Source organism: Euwallacea fornicatus, chromosome 15 (assembly GCF_040115645.1).
Source record: "Euwallacea fornicatus isolate EFF26 chromosome 15, ASM4011564v1, whole genome shotgun sequence".
In the NCBI taxonomy this organism is placed as follows: domain Eukaryota; kingdom Metazoa; phylum Arthropoda; class Insecta; order Coleoptera; family Curculionidae; genus Euwallacea; species Euwallacea fornicatus.
Window position 1 is genome coordinate 4101676 of NC_089555.1, and position 19092 is coordinate 4120767.

Here is a 19092-nt window from a genome sequence, read left to right on the forward strand (position 1 = left end):
GGTTAAAGGTCTAGATCTACCCTTAACGATATCTAAAGATACAAAGTAGTATATAAGTAAATTGGAAGACACAAAAAGCAGTTCGGAGAAAAGCAGTTAAGAAAGAAGAGACTGAGAAACGGAAATCAACCTTGTTCGTGCCTAACAGAAATCTACAACCTGTGTTCTTAATCTTGTACCTTCGAGTTTGTTAAATAAAGGTGTTTAACTGAACTCACGTTTAATTTCCACCCCGCCACACTACACTTGTAATCAATTAGAAACAAAAATGGCTGAAGCCCTACGATCTACAGTAGGAATTTTAAAAGTATTTGATGGTACTTGAATTGGGTTCCTTATGAACTGAAACCCAGAGACGTCGAACGCCGATTTTGCATGAGTGAAATGCTGCTTGCCAGGCATAAAACAAAGGGTTTTTTGCATCGTGTAGTCACTGGGGATGAAAAATGGATCCATTATGATAACCCAAAGAAGAAGAAATCATGGGGTCCACCTGGCCATGTTTCAACATCAGTAGCCAAATCAAATATTCATGGAAAAAAACTCATGTTGTGTATTTGGTGGGATCAACTTGGTGTTGTATATTATGAGTTGCTCAAATCGAATGAAACTATTACTGGAACTCTCTACCGAACACAATTAATGAGATTGAGCCGAGCACTCAAGGAAAAACGCGCTCATTACTACTCTAGACATGACAAGATTATTCTCCTACATGATAATGCTCGTCCGCATGTTGCGGCACCGGTTAAAACCTATTTGGAAACACTTAATTGGGAAGTCCTACCCCTCCCGCCATATTCACCAGACCTTGCCCCATCCGACTACCACTTGTTTCGATCAATGGCACACGGTCTGTCTGAGCAGCGCTTTACATCATATGAAGATACCAAAAATTGGGTCGATTCATGGATAGCTTCAAAAGATGAAGAGTTTTTTCGCCGTGGTATCCGAATGCTGCCAGAAAGATGGGAAAAAGTAGTGGCCGTTGATGGGCAATACTTTGAATAAAACGTAATATCCCGTTCTTTCACAATTAATTCCAATTTTTTTATAGAAAACGGCGGAAACTTATTTGTACCCCTAATAGAACTTATAAATATTGCTGAAAAGGATAATTTATCTGTACGAAAGTTGGCAGAGAAGTAAGTTAGTAACAAAAATTTGGTTGAAATATTTTTTTTGTTTATTTTTTAAGGTTTAAAATAGGAAAATCCCAGGCAGCAGAAATTTTACAAAAAAAAGAGAAATTTCGTAAAATGTGGCAATCTGGTGATAGTTTAGGACAAAAACTTAATAGATTAAAAAATGTTCCACAGAAAATTGATAAAGAATGTCTGGATTGGTTCTCTCGAATAAGAAGCCAGAACATTCCAATATCAGGACCACTGATAAAAGCTAAAGCTAAAGAAATAGCCTGCAGGTTGAAATACGAACAATTCAGTGCTTCTAATGGTTGGCTAGAAAAATGGAGAAGGCACAATATAAGTTTTAAATCTATATCTGGCGAGTCGGCAGATGTTAACCCTCAAGATGTCAGTGAATTTTTGCAAAAGTTGCCATCTCTTCTTCTGGGATACAGACCACAAGACATTTACAATGCAGATGAAAGCGGTTTATATTTCCGAGCATTACCAGACAAAACATTGGCACTTAAATCTGAAAAATGTGTCGGTAACAAAATGTCAAAAGACAGGCTCACTATTTTATTCTGTGTTAGTATGGCTGGAGAAAAAGAAAAGTTATTGGATATCGGTTATCGGAAAAGCTGCCCGTCCACGCACACTTAAAAATTGTCCTATCAAAGATTTGCCAGCTACATGGAAGTCAAATTCCAAAGCATGGATGACCCGTGAAATAATGAAGGAATGGCTTTTAGATATGGACAGAAGAATGAGGATCCAGAATAGAAAAATACTTTTATTTTTGGATAATGCCGGTTCACATCCTCGGGACCTTAATTTAGAAAATATAAAAATATGTTTTTTACCCCCCAATTGTACATCGGTGTGTCAGCCTTTAGATCAAGGCATAATTAAAAATGTTAAATTCTTTTATAGAGACTTAATTTTAAAACATATTTTAACTAAAGTAGATGGTGCTCTATCTGCTTCAGAATTGGCTAAATCTATAAATATTTTGGAAGCTTTGTATTTTGTACATAGGGCTTGGAATAATGTGTCCCAAGCCACTATCAAAAACTGTTTTGCTAAAGCTGGATTTAAGAAAAATGAAAGTTCTTTATCTGCCTCTGAAGAACAATATGAGCAAGAAGACTTCCTACCTTTGTCACTTTTGGCGAGTCTTATAAGAAACTGCAAAGAAGTCTGTAGCACTGTAGGACCGTCAGAATACGTAAACATAGACGAAGCAATTTCTACAGAAGAACAATGCAACATTGATTACGAACTTTCAGAAGAGCGTGAGCAAGATAGGCAAGAAAATGATGATGAAGAAATTATAATCACTGAAATTTCTTCAATAAAATCTTATAGTGAAGCCCTGAAAGTGATTGAAGACTTAAAAATATTTGCACGGGACGATTTTGTGGCATTTCAAAAACTTAAAAGTGTAGAATCCCATTTTCAAAGTTGTTTACTCAAGGAAAAACAAAAAACAATGAAACAATCAAAGATTGTAGATTTTTTTAACTCTTAAGTAACCTGGTATGCTAAATTCTAATTTATTTTACTTTAGTTTTTTAAAACCATAAAAAATATGCAATATTCTTTTTAATTTTCATTTCCACCCTTCCCACAAGCGGACACCTCCCACTAGCGGACAAAAAAGCTGGAACCAACGATGTCCGCTTATGAGAGGTTTCACTGTATTAGCGAGTCAAAGTACCTATAAAAACAATTTAGGAACTAATCGATTTAGCCATTCTGAATTACAACAATAGCATCCATTCCTCACACGATTACACTCCTTTTCAAATTCTCAAGGGAAACCTAAATTATCACTTGAATTTTGAGAAAAATTTAAATCAAATTCAAACGGACTACTTACACGAATTGGAAGAAACATTTCAAGAACTCAACGACAATATTCACCTAAAGTTAAACGTGAAAAAGACAAATATCTTATCCAAATTAAATCAAACCCGCGAAGACGACCCTGAAATCCCACAAACAAACGATCGGTTATTAGCAACACCTAAGAAATTAGCACAAAAACTAGCACTTAAGTATAGAATACGACCGTTTAAGAATCAAAGACATCCAAAAAATATTAAAAGACGTCATTAGTAAAAAAAAAAACAAAAAAAAAACGTTAAAAAATTGGATGTACACCCATTAAAGTACTTAGAAGCTGTAACTAGTGGTATGTCAATAGCTTTAATTATTATCATTGTACCCTTAGGCATAGTAGCTGTACTATTTGTGTATTATAAAAAAAAAATGTAAAAGTGGACATACAACTCGAACTCTTCAAAAAGCAGCCCCTGTTTTCTCAGAGTTAAGGAAGGAGGAGTTATATGACCATTTACGAGTGATGATTATTAGTACAATGCAGGCCGAACAAACATATAAATCTATAGCCGAATGTTACGTTTGGAAGACCATAAAGGTCTTAAACTATCTTTAAGGGTGCTGAAAGGGATTCAGGTTTCATATATGGTTATTTATTGTAATCCTAACATAGACTAAACAAATTACTCACCTTTACTAACGATAGCACATTATTATTAAAAAAGGGGGAGATCCAATTAGGATAGGCATTAAGAAGGTCCAAAGTTGTCACCAGATTAACTTGTGTCTAGATCACTATTCGTTAAAGAACAAATCATTTGACAATTAAATAGTATCTATTATTACACTCACGACGTATCATATAAAATTCAACTAAACGTTTATGAAAACGAATCTATTTTCAATAACCCCGGTGACACAGGTAATAACATACACGTGAGCTTTCATAAAGAAAGTGATACTGGGTTAGTTATTAATTCATTTAAGGCAAGAGCAATAAACCTGCCATCTTACAAGGATGGTGTTACGTCTTATTCTTGGGCACATGTGGTACAGTGCTGTTCACTTGAATAGACTCGAATCAAAATAAACGTAAATTAAAATCAGAAACAAAATTCCTTTGGAATATTATTGTTTATCGAACAGTTAAGTTCGCAAAAAGATAAACGTATAATATTTGTTTACTAAATTCCTTTAATTTCCTAAAAAAATTGTTTTCGTCCATATGAGGTTTATCACTTGAATAGCCTCAACGGTTTAGTCTTATTTCTAAAATGTTTATGGCTAGTTAGGAAAGTATAGTACAGTGAGAAATATTTTTATGAGCATATCTTTAATAATTAAAGAAAATAATTAGTATTACTGTGTAATATGGGACGCGGATCTTCATTAAATTCTGAAGAGATTGGTAAAATAAAATTTCTGAGGGAAGAAAGATATTCCAATCGAGAAATTGGAAGAATTAAAAGAAGTGGAAAGGTAATCAATAATTTTTTTTTTAATTCCGAAAATTATAGAAGAAATTACAAAGGAAAAGTTTCAAAAGCTACAACAGAGAAGAAGAGAAGATTAATTTTACACAAGGTTTCAAATAGACAAATTTCCCTAAAAAAATTAAAAGAAGTTGGTACACAAGCATCAATTTCCACTATTAGACGAGTTATACAAAATGCTCCATACATCAAACTTTGTAAATTAAAAAGAAAACCTACTCTAAAGAATAGGCATATTGTAGCCCGATTAGAATTTGCAAAGGTACATATGAGCTTGTCTTATGAATGGTACAATGTGATTTTCTCAGATGAGAAAAAGTTTAATTTAGACGGGCCTGACGGAATTTCTTATTATTACCATGATTTGCGCAAGGAGGATCAAATTCTTTCTGTTAAATTAAACACAAGTCGATCCGAAAAAGAGTTTATTATTAATTTAAGTTCTGGCTATATGAAACGGTAAAAATGAACTGACTAACGCTAATGTCTTATGATTAAAAGAAAGCAATCGGCAATGCTGATTCTGATTATTATTTGCCGCCTAAGAGAATTGACTCTAAGCAGAATCAGCGTGGAATAATAAGAATAAATCACTCCAAATAGCGATTAGATATGAGCTTAAAAATAAAGGCTCAAATATTCTTCTAATCTAATTTCGTTTTTTAACACTTTCTAAGCGACATTCGTGTATGAGCTCAGTTATGATATGGGGCGCAATTTCTTATAACGGAGTTATCGACTTGGTCATCATTGAAGGCAAACAAAATTCCAATAAGTATTTAAGGACTTTAACTAGCATGTTGGAAAAAATAAAGATGTCATGGGACAGGAAAAGTGGATTTTTCAACATGATAATGCACCAATACACACAGCACGTGTAGTAAAGGATTGGTTACGAATAAATAATATTGTTGTTCTTGATTGGCCAGCATTATCGCCCGACTTAAATATTATTGAGAATGTTTGTGGATATCTTTCTAGAGAAGTTTATGCAGATAGAAAACAATATGAAAATAAAACGGACCTTATTAGGGGTATCAAAAAGCTTGGTCTTTACTTAACATATCCTATTTGCAATCTTTTGTATAATTCTATGCCAAATCGAATTTTCGTAATTATAAATAGCAAAGGAAAATCAACTAAATATTGAACAATTATATATTAAGAAATAAATCTGATTTTGTTTATTTTTTCAAATGAGACTATTCATGTGAAAATTCTTTAGAATGAATTTTCTTATACTTTATTTATAATTTGATTTTGAGTAAGAATTTTGTATTTATTATTTTTAAACATATTAAGTAAAATAAAAAATTAAATAAACTGCTTAGTAACCATATCTTATTTATGCGGCTTTACAAAAAAACCGATGAGTCTATTCAAGTGAACAGCACTGTATGTCACGGACACCTATGAGTGTCCCCTTGGAGATGGACTAAACTTGTATTAGTTAAAGTAGGTCGTTGCCTTAAAAGGTAAAGAGGGTCTGTTTTATCATATGGGGTGTGAAAAGGAATGACTAAGGGATGTAAGCGTGGGAAGAATGTGGATAGTGTAGCGGTTTTTGAAGAAAAACAGATACCCGGGAAATGACTCCGACACCTTGCGAGTGGGCATTCCATTCCCAATCGTTGTCGAATAAAGAAGTCTGGCGTAAATTTGGGTTTTTATTATTTTTTTTATAAGAAGGAAATATTCCTTCTGACATACATAAAGGAATATCTAAAAACGATTATAGAACAAACAGACCAAACTAAAAACAAAGACATTAACACATCCGGACCCAGTCATCAGAAACTGGATATCACCTCTAATATTGAACTCCGACCTCCTAATCTTGCCGACACAATCAATGCCGACGAAACTATACATAGTCAACAGACCGATCGTGATAATGTTGGACTAAGCATCCGCGACGAAATAATAAAAAATAAATCTTTACATTTCCTGATAAAGAAATCACCTCATCCTTAAACTAAGTGTAACAATGAACGTTTTGATAAGAACTCGATAAATCACATAGAGTTACCCGATAGCCTGGAGATTATCAAACAATTTATTCAAGAATACACGACTGTCGATAAAATTCGTTATGTTTATTTTATCGATAAAGATTTAATATCCCCGTTTACAAAAGTATGTCTAAGAGATTTTCAAAAGTTAAAAATTATAATTTGCACCCAACTACTAAATAATATTTGAGAACCAGAAGAAAAGATCATGCTTATCACCCATCAACATCAAGCCAAACAAAACCATCGAGGTATCAACGAAACGTATGAACGACTACAGAAACTACTATTGGCATAACATGAAAAAAGACATAACCCAATTCATTAATGATTGCGTCGTTTGCCAGACCGCAAAATATTGCCGTTTCAAATCGTATGTTTCCCTCATAAAAACAGAAACACCCAGCAAACCATTTCAAATGTTACACCTGGAACCATCCTGACAGTATTCGACAAATTTTCTAAATTTAGAGAAGTTTATCCCAATGACAAGAACGCAAAATCAGTTCGTGACAAACTTGTTAACTTCTTTTCATTCTTCGGATGCCCTGAAACAATCACCTGTGACAATGGCAAAGAATTTAATAATGGATTGTTAAAAGAATTTCTAAAAACACAAAAAATAAATATTTACTTCACGACCCCTAGACACCACGAATCAAATTCGCCAGTGGAACGTTTCCACTCCACTTTAATTGAACACCTCCGAATTTTAAAACAAAAAGATAACGTTAAGCCAATTACCGAATTAATTCCATACGCCATAATTGCGTACAATAGTGCAATTCATAGTGTAACAAAGTTTACACCCCACGAACTCGTTCTAGGCCATAAAAATTCTAGAGATCCTTTAGGCCTAATATCGAATACGTTTTACTCTGATTACGTCTCTTCACATAAAGACAAAGTCGACGCCATATGCAAGGATATTATTACAAAAATTGACCGTAACAAAGAAAAAATCATAGCAAAAACAAATATGAAAGGAAACGAAACATTTGATTTCGAAATCAATCAAAAGGTCTACAAAAACCTAAACCCGCGAAATAAAAAGAACCCGAGATTCGGCGGACCATATATAATCGTAGAAAAATTGGAACGTAACAAAGTGAAAATTAAAAACACCAAAAGCCCCTATAAAATCGAAATTGCACATGTTAAAGAATTAAAGAAAACCCCTCGTTACAGATGGCCCCTCAGGCAAGGAAAATCCCAATACCACAATTTAAACACCAACCCCGGCGTACTACCTTATAAACTAGGCAAGGCTCAGAAGATGATCGATCATTGGAATTTTATCCAAATCTTTGACATGACTAGCTTATTACAGGAATTTTCAGAAATCAATACTAAATTTAACCTGCTTAATGAAAAAATAAATAACTCCACGGAATATAAATTCGAATTTCATAACTCCCTTGTTATAACCAATAACCTAAGACAAAAAATTAACCGTCAAATAAGCCAGATTCTCCCTACTAAAATAAGAACTAAACGAGCTCTAATAAATACACTTGGCTCTATTATCAAGACTATAACAGGAAACTTAGATCAAAAAGATGCTAAACAAATTGACCAGAATATTGACATATTTAAACAAAACCAAAACGATTTCAAATTAACCCTCAATAAACAAATGACTCTCCTTTCTAAATCAGTAAACAATTTTCAAGAAACAATAAAAAATGTATCACACAACCAAATTGTTCTGGAATCACGAATTAAATAAGTCATAGAAGTCATTAATCAAGTTGACCTAAGTGAAGCAAATCTTTTTGAATTCTTCCGCATCCATGTGATTATCACACAAATTACCGCCTTTCATCAAAATATTTACGACATATTCTCAAATATAGAGCAAGCAGTAACATTCGTCAAATTAAATACATATGTCCACTAATGAATATTTATGTTCCCAATTACATTTAGGAAAATTCCAAGATTACATACCATGTGAAGTTCAACTTATGAGATACGAACGTAATATCTCTCATTGTAATCCGTTATATATCAACATTAAAAATATACAAATTCAAAATATAGACAAAAATAAATGGATATTCGTAACAACACAAAATGTTATCGGAATAGAAATTTGTAAATCCTCACAAAGCACTATACTATTTAATGGAACCTACTTAATAGATTTAGATTTTCAATGTAATCTTAATATAAGAAATGTAATTTTAAGAGGGAACAGAAAGACAACAGATGACTTTCAAAATATTCCATTGTTAGACGTTAGTACTAATTACACTCATTATTTACCACATAAAGAAATAGAACTACCCAACTTAAATCGTGTCGACCTAAATAAAATAGCTGAACTACAACAAGAAATTACCCTACAGAAAAGCGAAAACTCCAAATTATTAGGCAAAACTCTATATTATGACCGAACAAGTATTTGGACAGTTCTATCATATGTATATCATTATTATTGTAATAATATTAGTATTACTAGCGAAGCATCTACGGCCTATCTATTTGAAAACGAAGAAAACTAAGATTACTGAAACCGATACATTTTTAGGTCCTAGAAACTCCTAGTTTATAGGCCCATCTAAGGATGGAGGTGTTACATACACGCAAACTGCGGCGTTAACGCTATGACGTCACACATAATTTTATTATAAATAGGAACCTGCAGTAGCAGAGTAGCTGTGACGGACGTCATAAAAGAACTTGCAATCAAGACATTCCAAGCAACGGGGCAACACCAAAACGAGCTAATCCGGAAAGCAACAGATTACACTCTGGAGCAAGCCGTTCCGCATAAGAGACCAAGAAACCAGTTACTAGATAATGGATGATAATAAGGAACAGACCTGCACATGACCAAGCAAGCAACCGCAGGCTAGAAGAAAGGAGAAAGAAAAACAGCCGCAAGGCTTCCCCGGCAATGGTGGGAAAACGAAAACCAGGGCAGCCTTCCTGGATTTTCTGACCCATCGTTGCAAAAGAAGAAACCAAGGATCAAGCCGACGAAGAAAGAAGCGTCCGACGGACAGAAGAGGGTAGAGGAACCCCATATCGGCGGGGTAACTCAGTCAAAAAGAACGAGAGGTACCAAACGCCTCCTTGGATAGGCAGGAAAAGCCTCGAGCGAAACCCCACACAGGCTGGTTGCACGGGTACCAGTATCCTCTTCTGCCAATATTTTTTTTATCCCCCCTCCCAAAAAAAACAAAGTAGCTGTAGTTAATCAGTGTTCTTGCTATTTATATCGCCTGAATAAAAGCTTAATTTCAAATTAAGTCGTTTCATTGAAAAACCCAGTGAATCGGAATTTTAATTTTTTTTTTCATGTTCAAAAGAACCACGAATTTAACTCGCATATAGCACTTGATAATCCTTATTAGACTGACTAAACATTGAACTCAAAAAACCAGAATGGCAAAACTGCTGGGTATGCATTCTTGTCGATTTTCTCAAATGAAAATGCTGACAAAAATATAAAACAAACAAATCGGTTTGCTTTTAGATGTCGCTCAAAGACTGTTTATTTGAATCTAAAAGATTATTGTTGAATATTGGAATCCAACAATGAGAATTTTGTGACAGTTTTTAAAGAATTTTAAAGAATAAAGTTCTTTAAAATTCAAGTTCTTCAGTTCAAAACGAAATTCAACCTATACTGGCTATTATGTAAGTTATTTACAATATACTTATATGACCATTTCATTCATTAGGATAAACAAAATAATAACACCCGCATAGTAATAACACGCTTGTAAGGCATTTTTCTTTGATCAGCATTTTTTTATTATTTAAGCAAGAACGCGGAAGCGTGCGATAGTCATTAAGTTCCTTATGTTGGAATATGAACAATTGTAACCTACAGTTGAATAATATAATAAATTTGTGTTTTTTTTTTAACCGAAGTTTTAAAGAAAAAGATAAAATTATATGCACTCACATCCGTGTGATACGGTCAAAACCCAATTACCGCTCGTGACCTTCACGTAGTATCTCATGTCACATCATCGCACATAAGAATGACAACGACGCCCACGTGATTCCATTTGAAATTTCCTGCATAAATTACTGTAATGACAATTCACTTCCGGTTGAGAATCTTTTTTGTATAACTACTTACGTGATGAAACTCTGTTGCAAAAGAAACAAAGTATATACATAAACATTGAGAAGGATCAGAAAGACTTAATTGTTGTGGATTAGTACATTCTAGTAGAACTTTTTTCAATTTGACAACATCGTGCAATTTTATTTTATTTAGAATTCTATTGTTATAAATTTCTCCTGTTTGACGCAATATCCCAATTAAATATCTTATTGTAGGGATCAACAAAAACTCCTCAAATTGTTCTAGTAAACAAGATTGTTGTCAATAACTTTTTATACATCTGAATTGATGCTATCAGCGTAACAGTAGTCTAAGCCACAAAATTTCATTTTTGGGATCAAACGGCCAAATTGCACGGCCAAATTGCAAAGTTCGAGAAAACTCACCCAACTGACTCAGTCTGACACAAATGATTTAGAAAAAGTTACTACGTATTCCGATGAATGTAGGGACCAGAACAGGAACATTAAAATGGCCACTTTATGTAACTACATTGTCACTTCTAGTTTAATCACAGTGAAGAAAATAAACTATAAGTTTGTAGTAAGTGGCCACTCATTTCTGCCCTGTGACTAAAATTTTGGTTTAATAGGAAAAAAAAATTCTTTAGGAGTATTTACCTACCAGATGATTGGAAGAATATCATTGCTTCTGCCAGAAAGAAAAGACCTTTTCAAGTAATCCAAATGACTAGTAAGGACTTTTTCAACGGCAAAGTTAACTAACAATATAACAAGTCGCAAAATCTCTTCCAATGAAATAAAAGTTGAATGGTTGAAAATTCAGTAGCTTCGTTATACACAATCAGATCCTTCACTGTTTTACTATAAATATTTGAATAATTAAGGCTTTGCATTCAACTCAGTTAACATGACAAAAAAAGTCACTGGGTGAATCTAAAGATATTCAACTTTCTCCCCTTTACCTTAATGGGCACAAAATTGATGCTAAAAAGAAAAATGGCCTTTGGGACTTAACTCCTTTTATACAACTAGTTTGTCATCCATTTTATTTGAAATTAAAAACTGCTAAGGGCCAACCAAAAGAATGTTTTTCACAGAAAGGGAAAAAATCGGATTAAATTTGTGATAAAAAATTATTGGGAATTTTTTATTTGTATAATTATATGTATGTTGTTAGTTTCTAATAAAATAGTTATACCTTTCTTTACCTTTAATTATGACATCAAGTAATAGCCATTTCATTAATTAAAAATGCCTATCCAATAAACTTCAATTTTGATAAACGCAAAGTAGCTTAACGGACTCATTTTAAGAAAAAACACATTTGAAATGTATTAACATAGACCTTATAGAGTCTCCTATAATAAATACTCAATTTTATAATATCAATATAAATCAGTTTTAATGTAACATAAATTCATATTCTGGCACAAAACTTAAAGACGTTTTTCTCGAAACTATAATTTTGGGTTTAGGCCAGTGGTACTCTGATAGCCTCAATTGGAATGTAAAATTGACTATAAAGAATATAATGTTATTTGACTCAAACTAAAATAACCCTTGTAATCTAATTTAACTAGATTACAATCTTGTTCGTTTATACATATTTTTAATAGATTATTTCTGTCTCGATTACATTGGGAAATTTATAAAATGGATGATCATTTAAAAACAAAATTTTCAATGTTATTTGCTCTATATAAAGTGACAGTAGCAAAACAAGATAATTCAGAAAGCAAGGCTCGACAAACATTTTTGTTACTTTGAAGTATACTGGAGAATATTGAACAAAGCAATTTATTAAGTTTTTTTCATATCAACTTTCATTGCAAAAAAAGAATTATTTATTGGCGCATCGTATTCGTTGAATAAAATAAATACTTGTGCATTAAAGTGATCATGAAGCCATTCTGCGATATTCTCTAAGCCATGTATAATTTGTCATTTGGATACATTTTATAATTTTAAGATCATAATTAAAAATAAATTCGTCTTTTGTTTTCTTATTTAACTAATCAGATATTAATAAATAATCATATTGTAGGAATGCTTTTTATAGTACTGTTCTAAATGCATCTACTATTTTACTATAATTATCTCCATCTATGCTCTTAAAATTAATACGTATTACTAGATATCTTCCAAAATGGCTTTTGAAAAAGTTTCCATGTTATAAAATTAATAAATTGATGTTTTAATTAGTCGAAGTCTTAGGATCAATGACGTGTACATTTTCGTTCATGTCTATCTAAGGAGCGTTTGTAGCGTGCACACATTCGCGTTCTTCCCAAAGCGAGGCAATGCGGCAATTAAGATCATATTGCAGATTTTCATTAAATGTCTCTATGAGTAATGTTTTGTAGATGATGTTACTACTTCAGAGAACTCAGATATGTTAAGTTGAAAATTGAATTAAGTTATTTTCTAAAAACAAAACGTAATATTTAATAATGATCCGCAGAATTACATACAATTAAAACATACCTTTCATTCAACAGGTGCATCAGCGTTGCCGATCATCTTTGAGATCTATCACTTTTATAACAGACCTAAAAAAAAAAGCAAATGCACTTTTCGAACACATAAATACCAGAAATGACTTACTAAATTTCACTTTTCAATGAAATATTACATTAAAAAACACAAATAAAAAATAAACTACTAAAATTACACGAGCCTGCACCAAACAAACCAACTCAAGAAACATAACCCCAAATATAACGTACCAGAAAACAGAGGTCTGCCATGACAGTGCGAGCGAAGAATCCAATGCGTGAAACGTGTTATCATCGTGAGAGTGCAGCCAGAACTAAAGCAGAGCCCGTAACAGCTTTTTTCGACGTATCAGATTTAATATTAATCACGTGTTTAAAAGAGAAGAAGGGATTTCTTAAAAATAACTTCTTTATATGGAAGTTAATTATAAATTCTTTCTCATAACCTGAATAACATATTAAAGGACATTAACTTCTTACCAGTAAACCAGAGATATACAGGGTGTCCCACAAGTGTTTCATTATATTTCAGTGGGTAATAGTACATTGAAAAATAATATAACTCCCTATATAAACCATATTCCAATAATGCTTCATTAAGAAGATACAGGGTGTTAAACTTTACTTAAAAAATCTAACTTTTATTGATATATTCAAAACCGTTTGAGATATGTAAGTGAAATTTGGCATGTTTTGAGAGTTAATGTAGACGCATTTATTTATGCAAAAGGGCTATTTTTCGTTTCACCAGTGACGTGCGTATGGACACCTCTCAGCACATTTTTAAAGAAAAACATGGTGCGCCATTGCTTTTTATCAAAATAAAAATTATTTTTAGAAGTTTAATTTCATTTAGAAGAAAAATGCTCACTTGACTCTTTTTCGTCCGACGTATCGTTTGCCAGTAAAAAATTGAATACCGTCTATATGCACGATATTCTCTAAATGGTTTTAATAATATTAAGTTTGTTTTAAATATTATTTATTTGCTATAACATTATAGAAATTGTTCAAATTGGTGGCCATTTTGTTCAATACATAATTGAGCTCGCCTGTTCATTGATACTCTGATATGTTGAAATATTCCAGGTGTGTTTTGAATTTGTGTGCAGGCGGCCAACACTCTTGCTAGCAACTCCTCTTCACTGTCAATAGGTCTTTCATATACTAAACTTTTTACATGACCCCAAAAAAAGAAATCCAGAGGGTTTAGATCAGGGGATCGCGCCGGCCAATTTACTGGTCCGCCTCGGCCAATCCAGTGATTAGAAAAAACCTGATCAAGATGTTGCCGAGCAAGCAAGGAAAAATGCGCAGGTGCTCCATCGTGTTGAAACGACATTCTTTGTCTAACATTCAGTGACACATCCTCCAAAAGCACTGGTAAAATATTTCTTAAAAATTGTTCGTAAATATGGCTAGTTAGACGAGGTGGGAGCAGATAAGGACCAATTATGTTATCACCTAAAATTCCGGCCCAAATGTTTATGGAAAATTGCCGTTGATTATTGCGAAAAGCAATAGCACGAGGGTTGTCCATTTTCCATATATTCAATTTTTTACTGGCAAACGATGCGTCGGACGAAAAAGAGTCAAGTGAGCATTTTTCTTCTAAATGAAATTAAACTTCTAAAAATAATTTTTATTTTGATAAAAAGCAATGGCGCACCATGTTTTTCTTTAAAAATGTGCTGAGAGGTGTCCATACGCACGTCACTGGTGAAACGAAAAATAGCCCTTTTGCATAAATAAATGCGTCTACATTAACTCTCAAAACATGCCAAATTTCACTTACATATCTCAAACGGTTTTGAATATATTAATAAAAGTTAGATTTTTTAAGTAAAGTTTAACACCTTGTATCTTCTTAATGAAGCATTATTGGAATATGGTTTATATAGGGAGTCATATTATTTTTCAATGTACTATTACCCACTAAAATATAATGAAACACTTGTGGGACACCCTGTATACTAACGACACCACCTTGGACCAAAAACCTACCAGCTTTTCACCTCTCCCTTCATAAATTCAATAAGCAGGAAGTACCCCCCTCTCTAATGATATAATCTTTCTGGCGGGAAATAGACATAATTAAACCGGACACTATCATTTATAAAGATGCTTCGAGGACTGAAGGGAAAGTGGGTTTCGCGGGCACTGACGCAAACAGAGTGCAACACAGCTTCCTTCTCCCCTGTCATTGTAACATACATACTGGAGAACTGTATGCTATTTACAGGGCCCTCAAATCATTGGAAGGAACCAAAAAAGTATTTGCCGTGTGTACGGACTCTCTAGCATCTATACAGGGTGAGTCGGGAGGATCGTGCCAAACTTCAGGAGCGTGTTGTACATGAAAAATAAATGTAAAAAAACTCAAATGTTGTTATCCGATTTTCGTTTGTTTACAAGTTATAGCGTAAATAAAATTAAAACATAAAATTTAAAAAAATTATAAATTTCATAAGAAATTCCATAAATTAATACGTTGGATTGGTCGTGGTGGCCCTATTAGTTGGCCTCCAAGGTCTCCAGACCTCACACCACTAGACTATTGTTTGTGGGGTTGGTTTAAAATTGAAGTGTACAGAGTAAAAGTGGACACTCAAGATGCACTAATTCAACGCATTAGAAATGCTGCAGCTGCTATTAAAGAAAGACATGAAACAATCAGGAGCGCAACGAATACTCTCCATAGACGAAGCCGAAAATGTTTAGAAGGTAATGGTAATATTTTTGAACATTTACTATGATATCCAAACGTTAATTTATGGAATTTCTTATGAAATTTTTAAATTTTTTTAATTTTATGTTTTAATTTTATTTACGCTATAATTTGTAAACAAACGAAAATCGGATAACAACATTTGAGTTTTTTTATATTTATTTTTCATGTACAACACGCTTCTGAAGTTTGGCACGATCCTCCCGACTCACCCTGTATATTCAATTAAAGATCCATTCTCCGCTCATCCCTTGGTACAGGAAATTCATGATATATGCCAACTCCTCGTCTCCAACGGTAACAGCATTCACCTTGTTTGGACGCCGCCCCACATTGGTATCTCTGGAAATGAAAAAGCTGACTTGGCTACCAAGAAGGCCTTAAACTTGGAACTTCCGGTCGTACAAGTTCAGCTGCCACGGGCTAGAAATTTTTTCACACAGATAATTAAAAAGAAATGGCAAAATTATTGGAGTTCATCTAAAACTAAACTATCGCGAATTGAACCTTTTATCCTGATGCCCAAAATCTTAGGCATGAACAGAAAGGACACCACCATAATCAGAAGACTCCTAATAGGACATTCGAGAATCACCCATGAATATCTGATGAAAAGAAAAAACCCACCACATTGTGCCCACTGCAATAATGTAGTCCTCACGGTTTAACACATTCTAATTGACTGTCCTCAATTCAATACTAGAAGAGCTATACACAGTGTTAGTGAAGATCTCCAAGAAAACCTAAGCATCTCAGATAAATAACATGAACTTATAAGCTATCTAAAATCTATAGATATGTACAGACTTATCTAAGATTAATATTCTGGATTAACGAGACAGTAACTAAACGATATTAACAAATAATATTATTGTATAAATATCTGATGTACCGAGTGCCATTGACTTTAGATGTTGAGGCACTATAATTAATTAAAAAAAAATTATAAATTCATCATTTCGAATGTTCTGATCTCCTTTTTGTTGTGTATATACGATGATCAGTTACATGCAAGTATATATGTATGTGATTTGGTTTAAACATTTTTAATTATTTCCTCAATTCGTTTTTTGGCTAAATTACTATTTTTATTTTATCATTTTACTTGTATGTAAATTTGTCAGGTGTCTGTTCATTTCCCGTTGTTAAAGTATTACACAATTCAGATTCGTGATTCACAGATTGATGACTATTTGAATATTTCAATTCCCTTAATTGCTCAGTTCGTTTGCTTTTAACTATCTCTTCATTACCGTTAAATGCAGTATCATTATCGTCAGATTCTGTTTGTACTTCAGTACTATTACGCATTTATCATATTTAAGTAGTAACATTTTCATGTTCCTCTTTCAATTTAGTTACGGGAGCTTTTAGTCCAAGAATATTCATCATATATTCATATAGCGGTATAATTTAGTTATAATTCATAACACAATCGCTTTAGACGTGTTATATGTACCTTCCGTTTGTGTTACGGAACACTTCGTTCTCGACTAGTTCGTATATTTTTATTTTTTCTTCGCGATTCATTTAAATATTTATTTAATAATATTAAAATAAATGTTTATAATAGTAACAAAACACTGACAATGTAATAGTGCAACGTAAGTCTAACAGTACAAAATAATACTTTTTTTTTTAATTAAATTTTCTCTTAGTTTTTTTGGGCCACACTATCGCAAGTATACTATATTTCTATATTCTGACATCAGGATAGTTGTGAAATAAACGAGTTAGAGAGAAGCAAACAAAATTTATGTACTAGTTGAACTAGTAATTTCCACAAGGGCAACTAAAAGTAATCGAGAACCTGCATGTGTTCTATGTGATTAAAACTACTTCTCCAATAGATCTAGAGTTGCTCATAGTTTAAATGATGAAACCTACATTGGAAAAAATTAATTTGGCTCCATGGCACAATAATAATTTGGGAAAAACTATATGCTGATATTAAATTACTGTGAATGTTCTGAAAGCGTGTAAGTTAATATTTTATAGATATGCAACCCTTAAATATTGTACTTAAGACACAATAATTATACAGGGTGTTTGGTCAGTAGTATAGGATACTGAATAAAGTATTAGAGAAGGTCGTTCTGAGTTGATTTGGCCAAATATACTTATATACCGAGTGTTACAGTTTTCCTGATAAATAAATTTTTAATATTTTTTAATTTGACTGTGCTTTTCTACTATTATTAAAGTGCAGAAGAATAACAAGCCCTGTTACCACAAAAATGCACCAAATTTTTTTATTATGTCGAATAGATTATTTAAATTTTTTAATTCATAAAATCTAAAATGGCTTTGTTATTTTCATAGAACTTCATAAACGTAATTTTCCTAGTTTGCAGTATAGGAACGAGTCAAATTCAAACGTGGATTTTATTTGAATGCTTACATGTAAGTTTATTCAAGTTTCTTAAAAAGTTCCATCTTAATAGTCTTTCACTTTTTAAGGGGAAAGTTCTTTAAGAAATATTTCAAAAATTAATCAGCAATTCATCTTAAAAGTTTTAAGTATCCACCAAACACATTCGCCAAAATTTAAACTAGTTATTTATTATCTTACGATAGATTTCCGGATACTGGAAATTAATGGGTTTTTGTCATTTTTAATACGGTCTGCAAATTCGTATTAAATAATACTTAATACCTACTATAACGTAAAGAAAAGAAGTATTAGGAGATTTCTTGGTTGATTATGAAAAAAACAAAAAAAATCACAATTAACGGTAAATAAACAATTAATAATCTATTTATGTTCAAAATAAGAACCACCATTTTGAATACATCTAAGTGCTCTATTTCTCATTGGCGTTGTGAAACTTGGTCGTATTTCTCGTTTAAGTTGTTGGGTAGCTGGACTAATTCTGGCGATTAAATAGACTCTATTTTAAATCTCTTGTTCATGTATCAGCGATTTCATACAGACCGTATTAAAAATAATAAAAATCCAAAAACCTCGAATAACTGGAAATCTATCTTAAGCTAATAAATAGCTAACTTAAGTTTTGGCAAATGCGTTTGGTAAATACTAAAAACTTTTAAGATTAATTTTTCTAATTTTTAAAATATTTCATAAGATACTTTTTATAAGAATTTTAGAAGTGAAAGACCAATGTGTAAAGAAATTTGAAAGAAATTTTAATAGACATATGCCTAACCGTCGAAATAAAATCCACATTTGAATATGAATCCTCGTTATTCTACAAACTAGGAAAATAATGTTTATGAAGTTCTAGGTAAATAACAAAGCTATTATAAATTTTATGATTTAACAAATTTACACAATCCATTAATACACGGTAAAAAAGTTTAGTACATTTTTATGATAAAAGG

The 19092-nt window shown here is 32.6% G+C and overlaps 1 protein-coding gene and 1 long non-coding RNA gene across 2 annotated transcripts; one reads left to right on the forward strand and one right to left on the reverse strand.

The window, feature by feature from the left end:
• Positions 1-268: 268 nt before the first annotated feature.
• Positions 269-2757, forward strand: LOC136343754 (tigger transposable element-derived protein 6-like). The gene is made up of 4 exons (XM_066290682.1): positions 269-317; positions 1058-1145; positions 1199-1674; positions 1721-2757. The coding sequence occupies exons 1-4, from the start codon at positions 269-271 to the stop codon at positions 2656-2658; spliced, it is 1551 nt and encodes a 516-aa protein (XP_066146779.1). The 3' UTR covers positions 2659-2757.
• A 7193-nt stretch (positions 2758-9950) lies between these two features.
• Positions 9951-13263, reverse strand: LOC136343669 (uncharacterized). Its single transcript, XR_010732830.1, has 3 exons — positions 13132-13263; positions 13012-13076; positions 9951-12951 (listed from the first exon to the last, which is right to left on the reverse strand). It is a non-coding gene; the product is annotated as an uncharacterized lncRNA (long non-coding RNA).
• Between the last annotated feature and the right edge of the window lie 5829 nt (positions 13264-19092).